Source organism: Lissotriton vulgaris, chromosome 7 (genome assembly GCF_964263255.1).
Source record: "Lissotriton vulgaris chromosome 7, aLisVul1.2, whole genome shotgun sequence".
In the NCBI taxonomy this organism is placed as follows: domain Eukaryota; kingdom Metazoa; phylum Chordata; class Amphibia; order Caudata; family Salamandridae; genus Lissotriton; species Lissotriton vulgaris.
In genome coordinates, this window is record NC_141695.1 from 1,653,627,537 (window position 1) to 1,653,642,777 (window position 15,241).

The following is a 15,241-nucleotide window of genomic DNA, read 5'->3' on the forward strand; positions in this document are numbered from 1 at the left end:
TTGCATTGCAAATGCTCGTTTAAACTTCCATGCACTGCATTTGCCTACTTTCTCCATTTAATTGGCACAAAGACACTCTAAATTGAAAGAAATAAGAAAAAAAAAGTTTTTGTAAGTTAAAAAACAACGTTGCATTAAAATACTGGTGCCTTTTAGCACATACGAGAGACATGCTGCCTTTTAATTTCTATATAACGTGTGCCAATGGAAAGGCAGCTTTTCTTTCTCTTGTTTACTCAACGTCTACAGTAGTTACATTCCACATCCACAGTTTATTACAAAGTATGTCCATATTTTATAATTTTGACATATTTGTGGGTGCATTGATGCCTTTTATAAGTCTTGTGTGTCTCTTTTCGAAATGCTTTAAAATAGTAATATGCTTTAAAGGCATCTAAAACGTAACAGGCCTTTTCCTTCTAATTTGCAAACAAAATACTTAAAAAATAATAGCACAAACACAAGCAGTTATAGACATACCCTAAAAGGTGATTTCCCCGCCAAAAACGCGCAACTATTTACTTTACATATATGTAAAACAACACACCTAATGTGGTTTAACAGCTTCCCCAAACTTATTTGCTTCTGTTAATCTAGATTTATATCATGGTGGTAATCTTCCTATCATGTATTTATGGCCGCTTCAGTAAAGATTAACATTCCCAAACGAGACCCATATGTTGTGTGGAAGAGTGGTCGCAATCTTTATAGCTCTGCGTCTGCTTTCAGTTCTAACCAGAGACTGTTCAGCCCTCCTCCCGTCACACACTTTTCACTGCCAATACTACAGGGTGTCAGCACTTACTAAACAGCTTGCATGCTGGCAGCCTGTATCTTTTCGCCGAATCCGACAATTACAATATAAATACATAGCAACAAATTCACAAGCAGGCTCTCCAAACCCTTTCTGTGCACACGGTGGGAGTGTCCTGACCACGCCCAGTCATAAATCACCCGCACCGCAGCGGAATTCCAGCCCCGGTCAACAGGGTTAAGATGCTGCACACTTAATACAACAAGCATTTGCAATGCAATAGGTCTCGCATTAGGAAAGTTTGAGCTATTGGAATTGTAAATGACACATTTTTTAGTTAGGTTTTGTTTTTGAAAATAGCGAAATTAATAGCTTTGTCATTTACAATGCCAATAGTTATAATTTTTGCAAATGTGACACATATTGCACTTGTAATGCAATATGTGTTGTATTTACGTGACTTACATGTATTGATATTACAAATAACAATGGCTTTTCATTTTTTTTTTACATAATTAATACTTAAATAAAAGGTATTATAATTTATAATGGCAATAGCTTAAACTTTTGTAAATAACTTGTGAAGATTATGTTCTGTGTCTTTTATTGTTACAAAACTCCTGAACAGAAGTGAAATATTAACATGTTTTTGTTACATTTGTAATACAGCTTGAAACATTGAGAGAACATATTTGAAGTAGTTGTTGAATGGTTGCACAGATTGATGTTGTGGTGGTGAATGAGTGATGCGGGGTGAGGATGTGAGAGGGTGTTTGAGGGTGAGAGGGGGTGTGAGGGTGAGAGTGAGGGTGAGTGAGGGTGAGTGAGGGTGAGTGAGGGTGGGTGAGGGTGGGTGAGGGTGGGTGAGGGTGAGAGGGGGTGAGGGTGTGTGTGTGTGTGAGGGTGAGTGTGAGGGTGAAGGGTGTGTGTGTGGGGGTGAAGGGGTGTGTGAGGGTGAGGGGGGGTGTGAGGGTGAGGGGGGTGTGAGGGTGAGGGGGGGTGTGAGGGTGAGGGGGGGTGTGAGGGTGAGGGGGTGTGTGAGGGTGAGTGAGGGAGGGTGAAGGGGGTGAGGGAGGGTGTGTGGCCGAGGAGGTGTGAGGGTGTGTGAGGATGAGTGAGGCTTTGATTGTGTGAGGGTGAGTGTGTGATGGTGTGAGGGTGAGTGAGGGTTTGATGGTGTGAGGGTGAGGGTGCGAGGATGTGAGAGGGTGGGGTGATGTGAGGGTGTGTGAGGGTTGTGAGGGTGAGGGGGGTGTGAGGGTGAGTGAGGGTGACTAGGAGAAGCTGGCAGTGTAGTTCTCCGGTTCCACACCTAGTGTCACAACAGAGATCTTGATGTTACTGCAAAAGCCTACTGCCTCCAACACAACACAGCTGAGTGTTTCAGATTTAAAAACAGACAGGGATGGGCATGTAGTGCAGGTAGTGGGCACCAGTACTTATTTTTGAGGTCCAAGAATTATTTTTCGTCACCTGACTTTGGTGTAGAGCACAACAGAGAAAGGCTAACTAGGAAGAAAGGATAAGAAAACTGGTACTAAAACAGCAGGGGTAAGAAAAAGAACCTGGAAAGTGAGGTATAAGACAGGAAGAGTAAAGTGGTGTAAGAAAGGTTGATGAGGTGGAATCAAAACAAGGCAGCCTCAGTATTCAACAATCCCAGCATTCAGTAGAATCTGTGGTTAACTCCCGAGAAAACTGAGCTCCTGCACTTTTATGCATATATTATTTTACAAATTAAGCGCCGGAATAGAGGTTTAGCTAGACTCTTTTCATTGTGTAAGTGTTACATCATCCTCCGGCTCAACAGCCACATCTCTACTGGTGAAGAAAAGATAGCAAAAGAGCTTCCAACCACACCCACACACAGAAGGTGCTGACTGGTTGTGCAAGTCTGCTTGTACATAGCTGTGCTCAGTCACTGAGTTCAAATACACTCCCTTGAATAGAACCAGACAGCAGGGAATCTGAAGAACCAGGGATGGATCTATGTGCGCCCACCTTGTTTCTGGCAGCAGCAGGGTAAAAGGATGCCTCTTGCACCTGGAGTGGAAAGGAAGCATGTAAGAGCGGCCTGGGGTCAAATGTCATGAACTGCAAACCGGAAGAGTTAACAAGACTCAGAGGGACGCTAGTGTCCCACACCAACGCAGGAATTCCAGACACATGAAGCCACAAAACAAACAAGAATGTTTCAGCCAATAAATTACGCAAATTCTCCATGACTTGAAACGTGAGAATCCCCAGCTGTGAGACTGCATGAATATCAACGCCACCAGAAACTGGTCTGAGGCGGGGACAGAGATAATGAATGACATGCGAAGCGCCATGACATTCCCCATTATAAAGCCTTGCATTCAGGCACTTTTAGGAATAGGTGAGTAAGTCACTAAGGTGCATGATTTTTATTTTATTTGAAATGTTTTATATAGCGTTGCCTAGACCCGGAGGTATCAGAGCGCTTTACATGAGTATCAGACCATAGTTACAGGTTACACATTTGGTAAGTCACGGTTAGTAAGTCACTAAGGTGCACGGTTAATTAAAGGGGGAGGGGAGCCATGTCTGCGGCAGCCGTGGCCTGCGGGGTTGGCAGTCATCGTGGCAGAGTGGGAGTCCGCTGTGGGGGCCTCTTCTGCCCAAGGGCACCACTCCCAGCTTCTCCACCCATCAGACTCGGAGGTACATTTCAACCTCGAGAAGTGTCCTCTCCCGGTCATGCTTTCATTAGAAAAATGTTACCATTCCTGAAGAGGAGCCGCCTGCCAGACTGCACATCCGGGTGAAAGTGGAGGAGGAAACTAAACAACCGAGACGAGGAATTAATATCACGAGACAAGTAGTGGCGTTGAAGGGCGCGCTGGGATCGTGCAGGTCCTAAAAGAGGCAGCACCGAGTCAAGCAAAGCCCTCCAACTTTTTTGGATCAAATGACAGCACTAAAATGTTTACAACAATTCCCAAACGACATGAATGACACAAGGCCATGCATGCTAGAGAGGGGCACTCGTGGTCCCGGTAGAATCCAAGAGAAGGTGCCATTACCGAGAAGAACTACACACATCACATGCCAGTGAAATGAACATTAGAAAGCAAGGTACAGAAGGGGGCTCCGTTTCTGTGCTGCTGCAGGGTGCCAGCAACGAGAGAGACGGAGCCCCTCCCACAATAATTACATTAATATTAGAAGGCAAGCCATGGGGGGTTTCATGTCTTCACGAGTTCCCAGCTGACCTGATTTTGTAGCTATTTTCTTCGCTAATGAGGGGCATTTTTATTTGGATGTCCGAGTCTAATTTGTGTCCCACCCTGACCCTGGTCAGAAAGCGGAGGGCTGTCACTCGGGCCAGATGGAAATGCCAGTAGTGACAGGAAACAGCCCACCACACAGACTGAATTAGCAATGTCAAAATGCAAGTCACCCGGACGAGGGGCTCCCCCCGGTCTCTGCAGCGCAGGGAAACAAGGAAGTGTCAGCACAGAAAAGCGGGCGAATAAAATAAAACACAACTTTTACACATATCGAAGTCCTATGTGCTGACGCGGTGCCCAGGGTGACGTGTCTACAGACAGGAAAGGGTTAAAAAGCAAACTCACCGCCGCAGCCCGGCTTCAACAGGAAGCCAGGCAACCTTTGTTGGGGCGGGGCCGGACACGCGACCGGAGCTTCCCAGGAGGCAGGCTGCAGTGGCTGGCGCATGGCTCCGGTGCAGAGAGAGGAGAGCCCTGCGTGCAGCCGGCGTCCGCCCGGGAAGCCAAGGAGCGGAGTGCCGGTGTCCCTGTGCCCGTTGACGTCGGAAGAGTCCTGCGGAGTAGAAGTCCCGGTGAGTGGGGCTGCAACGTGTGTATGTGTGTGTGTGCGGGCGCGCGCGCCTGTGTGTGCGTGCGTGCATGCAGAGGGGTGGGGGCTGGATGTGTCCCGGTGAGTGGGGCTCCGTGCTTGCGTGTCTGTGTGTAGGCAGGGGGGTGGGTGGGGGGCGGCAGCGTGTGTGTGTATGTGTGTGTGCGAGCGCGCCTGTGTGTGTATGCGTGCATGCAGAGGGGTGGGGGCTGGCTGTGTGTGAGCAGGGGCTGTGAGTTACTCTGCGCAAGCGCGGCTCAGACGCGCGCTCCCGCGGTCAAAACTGAGACTGCAAAAGCGCGCGTCTGAGTCGTGTCCACTCTCCTGAATACGGGCCACATTGGTCTGTAGCAGACACTCTCAATGCTCACGCATTGAGAGTACGTCTGCTCGACCTAAAAAATGCACATTGTTTCAATCGCACACAACAATATACCAAACTCAAAGTTACAATAAAAAGATGCAGATAGTGTCTTGTTAACAGCACTTCACACGAGTGCTGCATCCGGGATATACTACTTAGCAGGTGCTTATTTTAAGGACTACTTTTCTGTTTAAAGGTGGAGGGGGGGTTCCTAAAGCGAGGCAGGTATTTAATAACATAACTACATGCGAACTCTGCACCATGCAAATGCATAAATAATTATACGTATTCTTTGGACCATCTTATCTATAGGAATTAGCACAGACTTAAGGTGCGTATAATCAGTGTGGCCTTACCCTCACTATTACCACACAAACTGCATACACACCATTTCATCATGCTAACCTGCCACTGTTTTTTTAACAATTCGGACAATGTGTGCTTGTAAGGTACTCACGCTTTTCAAACCCCGTGAATTATAACTTCATTAGCCTGTTACATTGTGTATCTTTACATATCTCAGGGCTATTACTTTGCTTGGGGAGGGAGGTGAACGTAATTGCCAGAAAATATATAACCTCATTACCCACGGCTTCCAAGCAACTGTCTGGGACTTCTGTGAATGGCATGTAACAAAAGGGGCCTACATACTTTCCAGGGCGTCCCAAACATGTAAAGCAGATGCCAGTAGAGAGCGTTTAATCAGTCCGCCATCTTGTCAAGTCCCCTTATGGTATGTCCGATGGCAGGACATTTTTTTAAGATTCGTGATTTTTCACATTATGGCAGGTTGTCATCCTTGTGACATTTCTGAAAGCAGGACATCTTTAAGTACCGTGCACGATGCCTGAGACATGTTTGACTGCAGGCACTGGTTGTACATGTGAGATCTCAGAGTGCAGTGCGCGGTGGCACCTGTGACAACTCTGACTGCAGTGCAATGGTGGTACACGTAAGCAGTGGCATCTCCTCCGCTAAGGCGGAGGAGCGTCGCCACAATTATTTTTAGCAGTGTAAGAAATAAAATGCTAACTCAATGTTATTATTTAATTTCTTGTTGCAGGCGCAGCAGCTTTGGGAGGCGGGGCAAGGCTGCTCAGCTGAGAGAGCAGGGGTGGATTGGTTTTCACTTGCTACATGCGCATGAATGTTTGGTCGGTCATCTGGGGCCAGCCAAACATGCATGCACAAATAGCATGTTCTCCACCCAGGCTGCATTACAGCCTGGGTGGACGACATTCCCAGGCCCCGAGCCCCTGTCTGAGCACCAAACCATGGCACTCATACCAATCACAACGCTGCATTGCAGCGCTGTGATTGGCTTAGGGGAGCCTGGGTGCTTCCTGGGTCCTTCCTGTTCCGGCCGGAGAAAAGAGTGGAGAGACGCGGCGAGCAGGACGTGGCGACTCAGACAGGAGGAACGTTTTATTAAATTTTTTTTTATTACTCCCTTCCCACCACCACCCCCGACCTGCATGTGAGATCTCAAAGTGCAGTGCATTGGTGGTGAGTACGGTGTTGTGTTAAAAAGCCTTGGAATGTGTCAATAAATATTTCTCGAGGCAAGCATGAATTCCTGATTCAGAACGCATGATCCAGTGTGTAGAAATAGTATAACTCTTCAGTCCATGTTGGCACAGCACCCAGCATAATGTGCTGCATGGCTAAACACTTATAAGGTCCAAAAGGCAAGACCTAATGGATATGCCAGTTTTTGTTTCAGTTTGTTTTTATATAGCTCAAAGTCTATCCGAAGGTACGACAGCACTTAACAAAAGCAGGAGTTACATTACACAAGGACACATTCAGGGGCAGATTTACAATAACTGGCGCATCCCTGCATATCAGCAGGGATGCGCCATTTATTGTGCCTCACGGCTCCGCCACCATGGATGCGCAGCATTTACAATGCAGCGCACCATGGGGCAAAAATGGACAGATGCATGATGCATCTGCTGCCGTAAAGGTGACGCATTGCTGGAGTTGCGTCGCAAGTGCGACACAGCTCCAGCAAGGTTCGGGGGTGCCCTATCCTTAAAATGCTGTGTCAATCCTTACGCCTGCTTCAAGCAGGCGCAGGGTTTTGATGCAGCATGGCCTTAAACGTGGCTGAGTGAAATCTTGTAGATTTCACTCAGCCACTTTTAGTAGGCGTTCCTGCGCCAGAACGCCTACATGTGGCGCAGTGTACCCCCGCACCATGGTGCTGGCTTTGCGCCACTGCTGCGTCACAAAAGTGACACAACGGTGGCGTAAAAGAGGCGCAAGGGGCTTGTAAATCTGCCCCTCAGTTTTGGACGCAAGTTGACTATGTGTATTCCAAGATGTCTGTAGACATACCCACCCCCATCTAACCCACATTGGCTGGTTACTACAATGCCATATACACGATGAAGGCCCCCATGCCGCGCTACGGAAGTTCCTCTGCGTTCTGAAGTTCAGCGTACTGCGTTGATCGTACTGCAGGATCCTGATTTTGCGCTTGTGTCAAAGACTGAAGATGTACGGGGGGGCTACAGTAGCGGGTCTCTAGGAGGGTAAGAGCAGGGCGTATTGAAACGAGAAGTCCGAGGCAGGAAATGGGACCCGCCCCCCTGCGGCGCAAGGGAGAGTGACCCAGGTCCGCGATCTGATTGAGCCATACCGGAGTCAATGTTCACAAGGGTCAGGTCAACCGGCTATAAGGGAAGGCAAATCCACGATGAGTTGGAGGAGTTTTGCGGTTGTGGTGTTGGCTGAGAGAGTCAATCCTGTGTGGGCAGATGAGATGTGTTGAAGATGTATCTGTAATTCCGGCAGAAGGGGGGTGGTGGTGTGCACGAGAGGGTCGTTTGAGAGTGGCCTAGTGGGCAATGAACGTGCCTCAGAGGCGGGTGTGGTTTAACTGTAGGTGCGATGACAGAAAAGACCTCGATAGAAACCTTGAACAACCAAACACCATAGTAATTTATTTTGTAAGAGCCCACGTTGCGTTTGAGCAAGTCTGATGCAAGCATTGAAGAAATATTTCAGTTGTGAAATGTTTTTTTTTGTTTTGTTTGGAACCTGTATTAGAAATACTGTGTTCCGGTCTTTGGAACGTAGGGAGACATTATGCCCATGAGTAACTGGTTGGTCGAAATGTGTTCTTGTAGATTGTAGCCCAAAGGAAAAGGAGCCTAATTTATTGACTCGGACAAGCATTCATACAGTATTGTTTTTTCCGGTTGGGGTACATTTTTATTTGACTGACCACCATACCGTTGAGGGCTATTTGCCCTGTAAGTATAGATCTCTATTTCATAAAGTTGCCTGGGTGGCTCTGGGGCCGCCTGCTGTCCGAACAAGAGGCGATGCGGCCTGGCCACGGGGTCACCTCTGCTTGTGTGTGGCACTCAGCACTGATCAACCACACCCCTGGAAAATGTACCTCTTATTCAAGGAGGTCTCTCGCTACCCCGTCACCCACGGCAAGCAATGGGCGGGGCCACTCGAGGAAACATTTGCATAGGCCAATAAGGGAGCAGACCAGTGCTCCAAATCGGGTGTAACTTGGCAAGCTTTAATAAAAACGTCCGACAATAGCAACTTTGCACCAGCATGACAGGATTTGTGTCCCTTTTTCCATATTTACTTTTGCAAAAACTCGCATAGAGCGCAGAAGATGTCAGGAGTGAAAAAGAAGAAAGCTTGGGAGAGGATGAGGTCTGACGGCTAAAACTGACGACTTTGGTGCTGGACACCAAGGTTCGAGCCTCAAGGTTGACTCCACATCCTGTGATTCTGGGCAAATTACTTTTAAAATGTTATAAGTAGAGCGTGGGTGCCGTAATTATACCAAAATAAAAGAAATAGAAAAAACATCTATTGCTTTAATTTTAGTATAATCGCAGCACCCGCGCTTTACTTATAACATTTTAAAAGTAAAGTGCAGGTGCCACGATTACAGACCTGAGAAAAGTGGAGATGTTGGTGCCGGCACATTGTCCAAACCAGAGTGCGACTCTAAGGAGCCACCCTTGTTCCACTACAGCCTTGAATGTTATTTAATGTAACTGGTCCTTTTATAAAGCGCTCTTACACCTTCGGGTACAGAAGTTCGCGCTATATAAAAATGCCTTAAATAAATAAATGTCACTTGTCAAGGGGCCCGGGGAGGAGAAGTGAGCCGCTGCACCTTCCAGTCACGGTGGGCAGTGGCTTTGCCTCTTGTGTCTCCCCTGGGTCTGTGGAGACCTGATTAGGGTGGGGGGAGGGGCCTGTTACTCTGACAAAGGTGCTGAAGGCTGGGGTGTCACAATAGATTCATCACTTTGCACCCAGTCGACAGGTATGGAGAGGGACCAGTTTGACCATCAAAAAGTTAGAGTTTAAACATAATAGTAGATCATGGGGAGGGCCACTGGAATTATGTGATCCTGTGTTTGCTGCTTCTGCTTTATTTTGCATAATCATCCCTCCTCTGGCGCATAATCTGTAGATAAATAGTTTCTAACTCAAAAGTATCAAAGCTTACTGAAAACTGTGGCTGCGGCTGTTTGTGGCTGTGTGTGTGTGTGGCTGTGTGTGTGTGTGTGGCTCTGTGTGGCTGTGTCTATGTGTGTGTGGCTCTGTATGTTTGTGTGTGGCTCTCTGTATGTGTGTGTGGGAGAGAGCAGTGTGAGAGAGACAGCAGTGTGAGTGTTCTAGGGAGAGCATGGTGTGTGTGAGAGACAGCAGTGTGAGAGACCTTTTATTTATGTTTTGGTTTTTGGAACATAAATAAAATGCATTGTTATTTGCAATGTCAATAGCTCAAACTCGCGTAAATACGCGACCTATTGCATTGCAAATGCAATAGGTCTCGCATTTGTGAGAGATTAAGCTATTGGCATTGTAAATGACAATGACATTTATTTATCTGTTTTCAAAACCAACACATAAATAAAAATGTTGTCATTTACAATGCCAATAGCTCTAACTTTTTCAAAGGTGAGACCGTTGCATTGTAAATGCTTGTTTAACTTTGTAACTATACTCATCATCATTTTGCTGCATGGTTTCCATTTACGAACATATACACGTAGTCTTGCTTTTCGTTTGTTGTCTGTTCTTTATGTCTACAATGCTAGCATCCTGAGCACGAGCTGTCGCTCACCTGGTTAATGAAGGTCAAATACTTCCAGCGACCACCATACGAGTGGGCTCCATGTCTAGGGGCCAGGCCAGTGAGCTCCAAGTTCTTCAATATACCGAAGACGTTCCAGGCGAAGGCAGCCAGATGCAATATAATAAGTACGGGACCCTGCGACATCATGCATAAAGGAAAATCGCCTCTTCTATGTTTTGCTGTTACAGGTCACGAGCGGCATGGAAAAAGAGAAAAAAAAGTCTGAAGGCAAAGTCCAAGTTTTACTTCCTGTGAGCGCGGTAGCCATCTTAGCGTGGTGCTGCTTTCCCTCAATTCCAGGACAATGCATACTTTTAAAATAAATTGGCATACTTAAAACACATAAAATGATAATGTCAGTGTTAAAAACAATCGCTCACGCTGTTTTCATCATTCTGAAGTGAATTGCAGGACGTCGGGGTTTCAATCTGCGTTTATGTTTTCAACTAAATGCTTAATCGTATTAGATATGCGCGTTTTCGGGCGATGCATTGCCGCTATTTTTTTCTTTAAAAATTGCTCTGTCTTCGAGTCACTTCCCCATTGCTGCCAAGTCTCCAGATTGTTTTATGTGTGCCATTCCTGTTGTTTCAGTGCGTTTTTGAGTGACATTCAACTTTCAAACGTGAGACTCTTCTTTGCAGAGAATGGGCTCCTCTGGTCCACGCCTTACGACCCCAGTGCCCTACTTTGTTACTAAATAGACAAGGTGTTGGCACGCCTTGTACCAGGATGCTTTAATTTCAAAATTCTGTCGGCTACGAGAGTCCGACAGTTCTGGTCGAGGAGACGAAAGCTACTTGCGGCTGTTTTCTAGGACGCAGCCTTGAACTGCTGCCTGCCACTGCAGCCCTCTTGCCCTGCCAGGTCAACAACAGTCCCCTTCGCAGCTCAAGGCAAAGGAAACTGGCTGCAACCTACGAAGCACTTCTTGGTGAGTTAAAGTTCTTGGCTTCTTTCTGCCTGCAGAGTGTACGAGTCACGGCCAATCCCTCTAGTTCTCAGCTAAAACATACAGTGATTGTGGACTAACCACTTAATCTTCCTGTGCTTTTAAAAAATTAATGTGTTCTTGTGTATTGTAACCTGGTGCTCACTAAAGCGCTTCAATACTTTCAAATCGAGTTTGCGTTATAGTAAGTAAGTCATTTTTTATTGACCGATTATTTAAAATCTTTACAGTTTGCGCTATATAAACTGTAAAAAAAAAGAAATGCACCAAGTGGTAAAGACAAAGCGTTAATGTAAAAAAAAGTTAAGACAAATAGATCTCTATTTAGTAGCTGATTTTAACAAACAGAAAGGAGAAAATGTGGATAAAGTGTGGCTTCTCGGAATACATTTTGTGATCTTAGGCACATATTTTATTTCACCAAAACTCCTTTTACTTAATTATTACGCATGTGAATTCAGAATACCAGTTGTACACAAACCTATTGTGTTTAATTTAACAGACTATAACGTTGCTCAGTGATAATCTGGGCTACATACAGGGTACACAAAACAACTGTCTTGCCTCTTAACCGTAGCAGCTGCTTGCATTGCAAAGTGGTGGGGCGGGGAGGGGAATACAACCACTAAAAACATCCAGGAATTGCTGCACACTGCGCTGGCTTTCAGATGCCAATCCCAGCGCTTCTCTCATGCTGGAAATAAGTCATGGGTCTGCGCTGAGACAGGGACTGGAACCTGTATTGGTTTTCTACACCACTGTTCAACTCAGCTCGGATTGGAGAAAGACTAAGTGATCATGATGGTTTGGTCTGCCCCAGACGGCCGTCCGGCCAAACCATCATGCGTACTTTGCAATGCCCTCCCTGGTGCTGCAGTTTCAATATCAGTGTGACAGCGACCTTACAGCAGCGGTGCGGCCGTGAAGGGAATACGCCTGCTCAGCGTCTGTGGAGGACCCGAGCAGAAGTTGTCCTGTTGTGCATTCCTCTGAATCTGCATCCCGGCCTGCTGAGAGCCCCGCTCTGTGCCTGAGGAGACCTTGCACCCTCCAGCCGAGTGGTCTGAAGGTATTCTGTTGCTGAGAGATGTCAGAGGAGCCGTGGGGCCTATTGAGGAGAGGGCTTTGGACTGGGGGCTGGCGTTGGTGAAATGGTCTTGCTCCCGCTTCAGCCCCCCATTTCTGCCGCTTTCTGGGGCCCAACCCGCAACGGAGTAGTGACCTAGACTGCTACAGCCTGAGGCCTGGGCCAAACTGCAGGTCTCAGTAATGGGAGCGGTCACCCTTGGGTGAGCCTACAGGGCACCTGGCTGCCCCTGTCTGGAGCGGTGGGGGGAAGCAGCGGAGGGCCCCAGAGCTAAACAGAGAGGATAGATGCTGCCCTTGATGTTGGTGCCTACACGCTGATCTCCATAGCCAATCGGGTGTTGGAGAGATCCTACGCCTGGAGAGAAACCACTTGTTGACAAACGCACCATCTCTTCTCTGTCACATCTCCAGGGGGAGACCTTGCTGTCTGGGACCGGCTGGGCTGGATGGCGTTGCCTGAGGGGACTTTAGGCCTGTCTAGGAGTGCCCCTCCATCACTGGAAGATTTCTATGGCTTTGCGGTGATAGAGATGGCAACGGCACGCACCAAAATGGAGCGCACCCTAAGGACACCTTCATTACTCCGGCGGGAGCTGGACGGGGCAATCAGGCTCCTTTCCCTTCGCAGGAGCTATCATTGGATGCTGAGGAAGTGGAGGCCCCCGGTAACACCTACTTTCCTGTAGACTGTGTTCATCTCCCTTAGAGATGACCTCCAAACCCTTAAAAAGGAGCTTTCACAGGACTTGGGAGAGGTTCACTCTGAACTTAGAGGTCAGAGACAGGGTTTTGATGTTGGAGGGCGCCATATCCAACTGTGATGAAGAAATCAAGCATTTACAGCAGGAGGTTCTGCATCTTCAGGGATAGCATGTGGACCTGCAGACTCACGCAGAGGACCTGGAGAACAAGTCGATGCGAAACAACCTACGGATCAGAGAGGCCCCCACTAATGCAGAGGGCATGGATATCGCGCCCTACATCAAAGATCTCTTCACTGAGACCCTGCTGGAAGGAGGGACACAACTAGATAGGTTACACAGAGTAGGCCCTCCACATACGGGGAATGATTGCCTAGCCGACAATTTAGCTTGTGTTCATGACTTTTAGCTCAAAGAAAGCATTGCCCACAGGGCATAGATCACGACACTGTCTACAGTTTCGAGGCCACACATTGCTAAAATGTCAAGACCTATCTGCAATTACGCTACAGAAGTAGAGCGACTTTTATCCCAGCCACTGTACTTCTTTCGAGAACAGGGTGTTTCTTGATCTTGGGGGCATCCATTTCGATTCATCTTTAAATGGGAGGATATACTGCACCAGATTCACTCCCTGACAGAAGCCTGCCATGTGCTAAACATGGGATCCCACTGGAACTTGCAACCTCAGATCCCCCCCAGAACAGGCCAGCTGGGGGCAGGACCGCCAGCAGAGATTTCAGGCGCCTTCAAAGAATCTTTGACTAAACCCAGAGACTATTGCGAAGGGTGGTGCTGGACTCGCTGTATGCAGACACTGAATGCCTCGATTTAACATGAGGGTGCCAACATGAGCCTGATGGGCGGGGGGGAGGGGAGGGGACTGGGGATGACGGGGTGCCCTGAAGACATGCTTGTGTCACCACGTAGAGTCTTCCACCCGATCTTCTGATGGCTATGCCAGGCCTTTATATTTACAGTCCGTAAGACTGTGTTATTTTCTATTCTTGGTTTGTTGGGGGGTGGGTTACACACTTCAACTGCACATTCAACACACTTCACCTCAAGAGGAACATGCACATACTCCCTTAAATCATACTCCTACGACTTCCTGAAGTTAATCACATTCAGTGTTAAGGGGCTTAACAACGCAGTAAAGCTCTGAGTGGTTCTCTCATAGTTGGATGGAACTGGCGCAGATAGGTCTTTTGCAAGAGACTCGTCTGTTATAAGCTGACTGACGTCCAAACCGGTCCCGGGCTTTCCCTCAGCAGTTCTTTCCCTTAGTACCCTCCAAGTCGGCCGGGGTGGCTATTCCGGTTTCTCACTCCTTTTGGAGCAAGATGGGTTCTAAGCAAGTGGAGATAAAGATATGACTCTTAGCATACTTGATGAGAGTGGGGATGCACATCTTCACAGTGATCTCTATCTACGCATCTAATGAGGTACAGGAGCAATTTCAGAAGCGGGCCATTGCGAAGGTGATGTCCTCCCGGGATAGACTGCCGTTGGTGGGGGGAGATCTCAACCTGTTTTTTTACAATAAAATGGACCGTTCCACCTCCCGCTTTGACTCAACAGGGGTAATCTCCGGTGAGGGAGTGGGGTGGCTCCACGAGGTGCGTCTGAGGGACCTGTGGTGCACACAACACCCCCAGACTCGCGACTATACAATATGCTCACAAAACGTATGCTCGTCTTGACCATTTTAAGGGAATGAGAGAGCTCCAACCTATGGTCTCACACATAGAGAAAGAACCACAATCCCTTTTAGATCATGCTGCAGTGTCACTGGTTCTTGCTCTCCCCCCTACTAGACACCCTGCTCGGACTTGGAGGGTGAGGGAGATTACTTGGCGATTAATGTCACACCAGACATCTCAGTGACCATGCTCTTGGAGGCTTTAAAAACAGTCCTGAGGGAGGAACTGATCACCATATCACCAGCAGAGAACAAAGCTAGGCGAGACGTGAATGATCACCTCAGCAAGTAAGTGCAGGAAGTTAAAAATATTCACAAACGCACTGGAGCTCCCCAAGTTTGGAGACCACTAGAAGCAGTACATGCCCAGTTAGCAGGAATAGATAACCACAGAGCTGAATACGTGCTACTGAAACTCCAACACTCTTTTTATGCGGTAGGGGGCAGGTGTGGAAGGCTTCTTGCCAGCAGGCTTTGGGCTCAAAGGCAGGCACAGGTAGTGGACTCATTAGTGACAGGAGATGGCACAGTGGTGGTTGATTTCGGGACTTTTACAAAGATCTATATATTAAACAAAACTTAAGTTCAGAAAGTCTGGACCCTTATCTTTCTGGGGCACATACACCGCAACTGTTACCTGAGAGGGCTGCCAGCCTTGATAGTCCATTTCGTATAGAAGGGATAGCCTCTGCAATAGTGCGTCAGAAGCTG

General features: G+C 47.6%; 1 protein-coding gene across 1 annotated transcript in view; it reads right to left on the reverse strand.

The window, feature by feature from the left end:
• Nucleotides 1–10,345, reverse strand: part of LOC147706218 (androgen-induced gene 1 protein-like) — a 186,514-nt gene extending 176,169 nt beyond the window's left edge. The window contains exon 1 of the mRNA XM_086932645.1: nt 10,075–10,345. Coding sequence (XP_086788771.1) covers nt 10,075–10,233 — 159 coding nt within the window. The 5' untranslated portion in view covers nt 10,234–10,345. The remainder of the gene's footprint in view (nt 1–10,074) is intronic.
• Between the last annotated feature and the right edge of the window lie 4,896 nt (nt 10,346–15,241).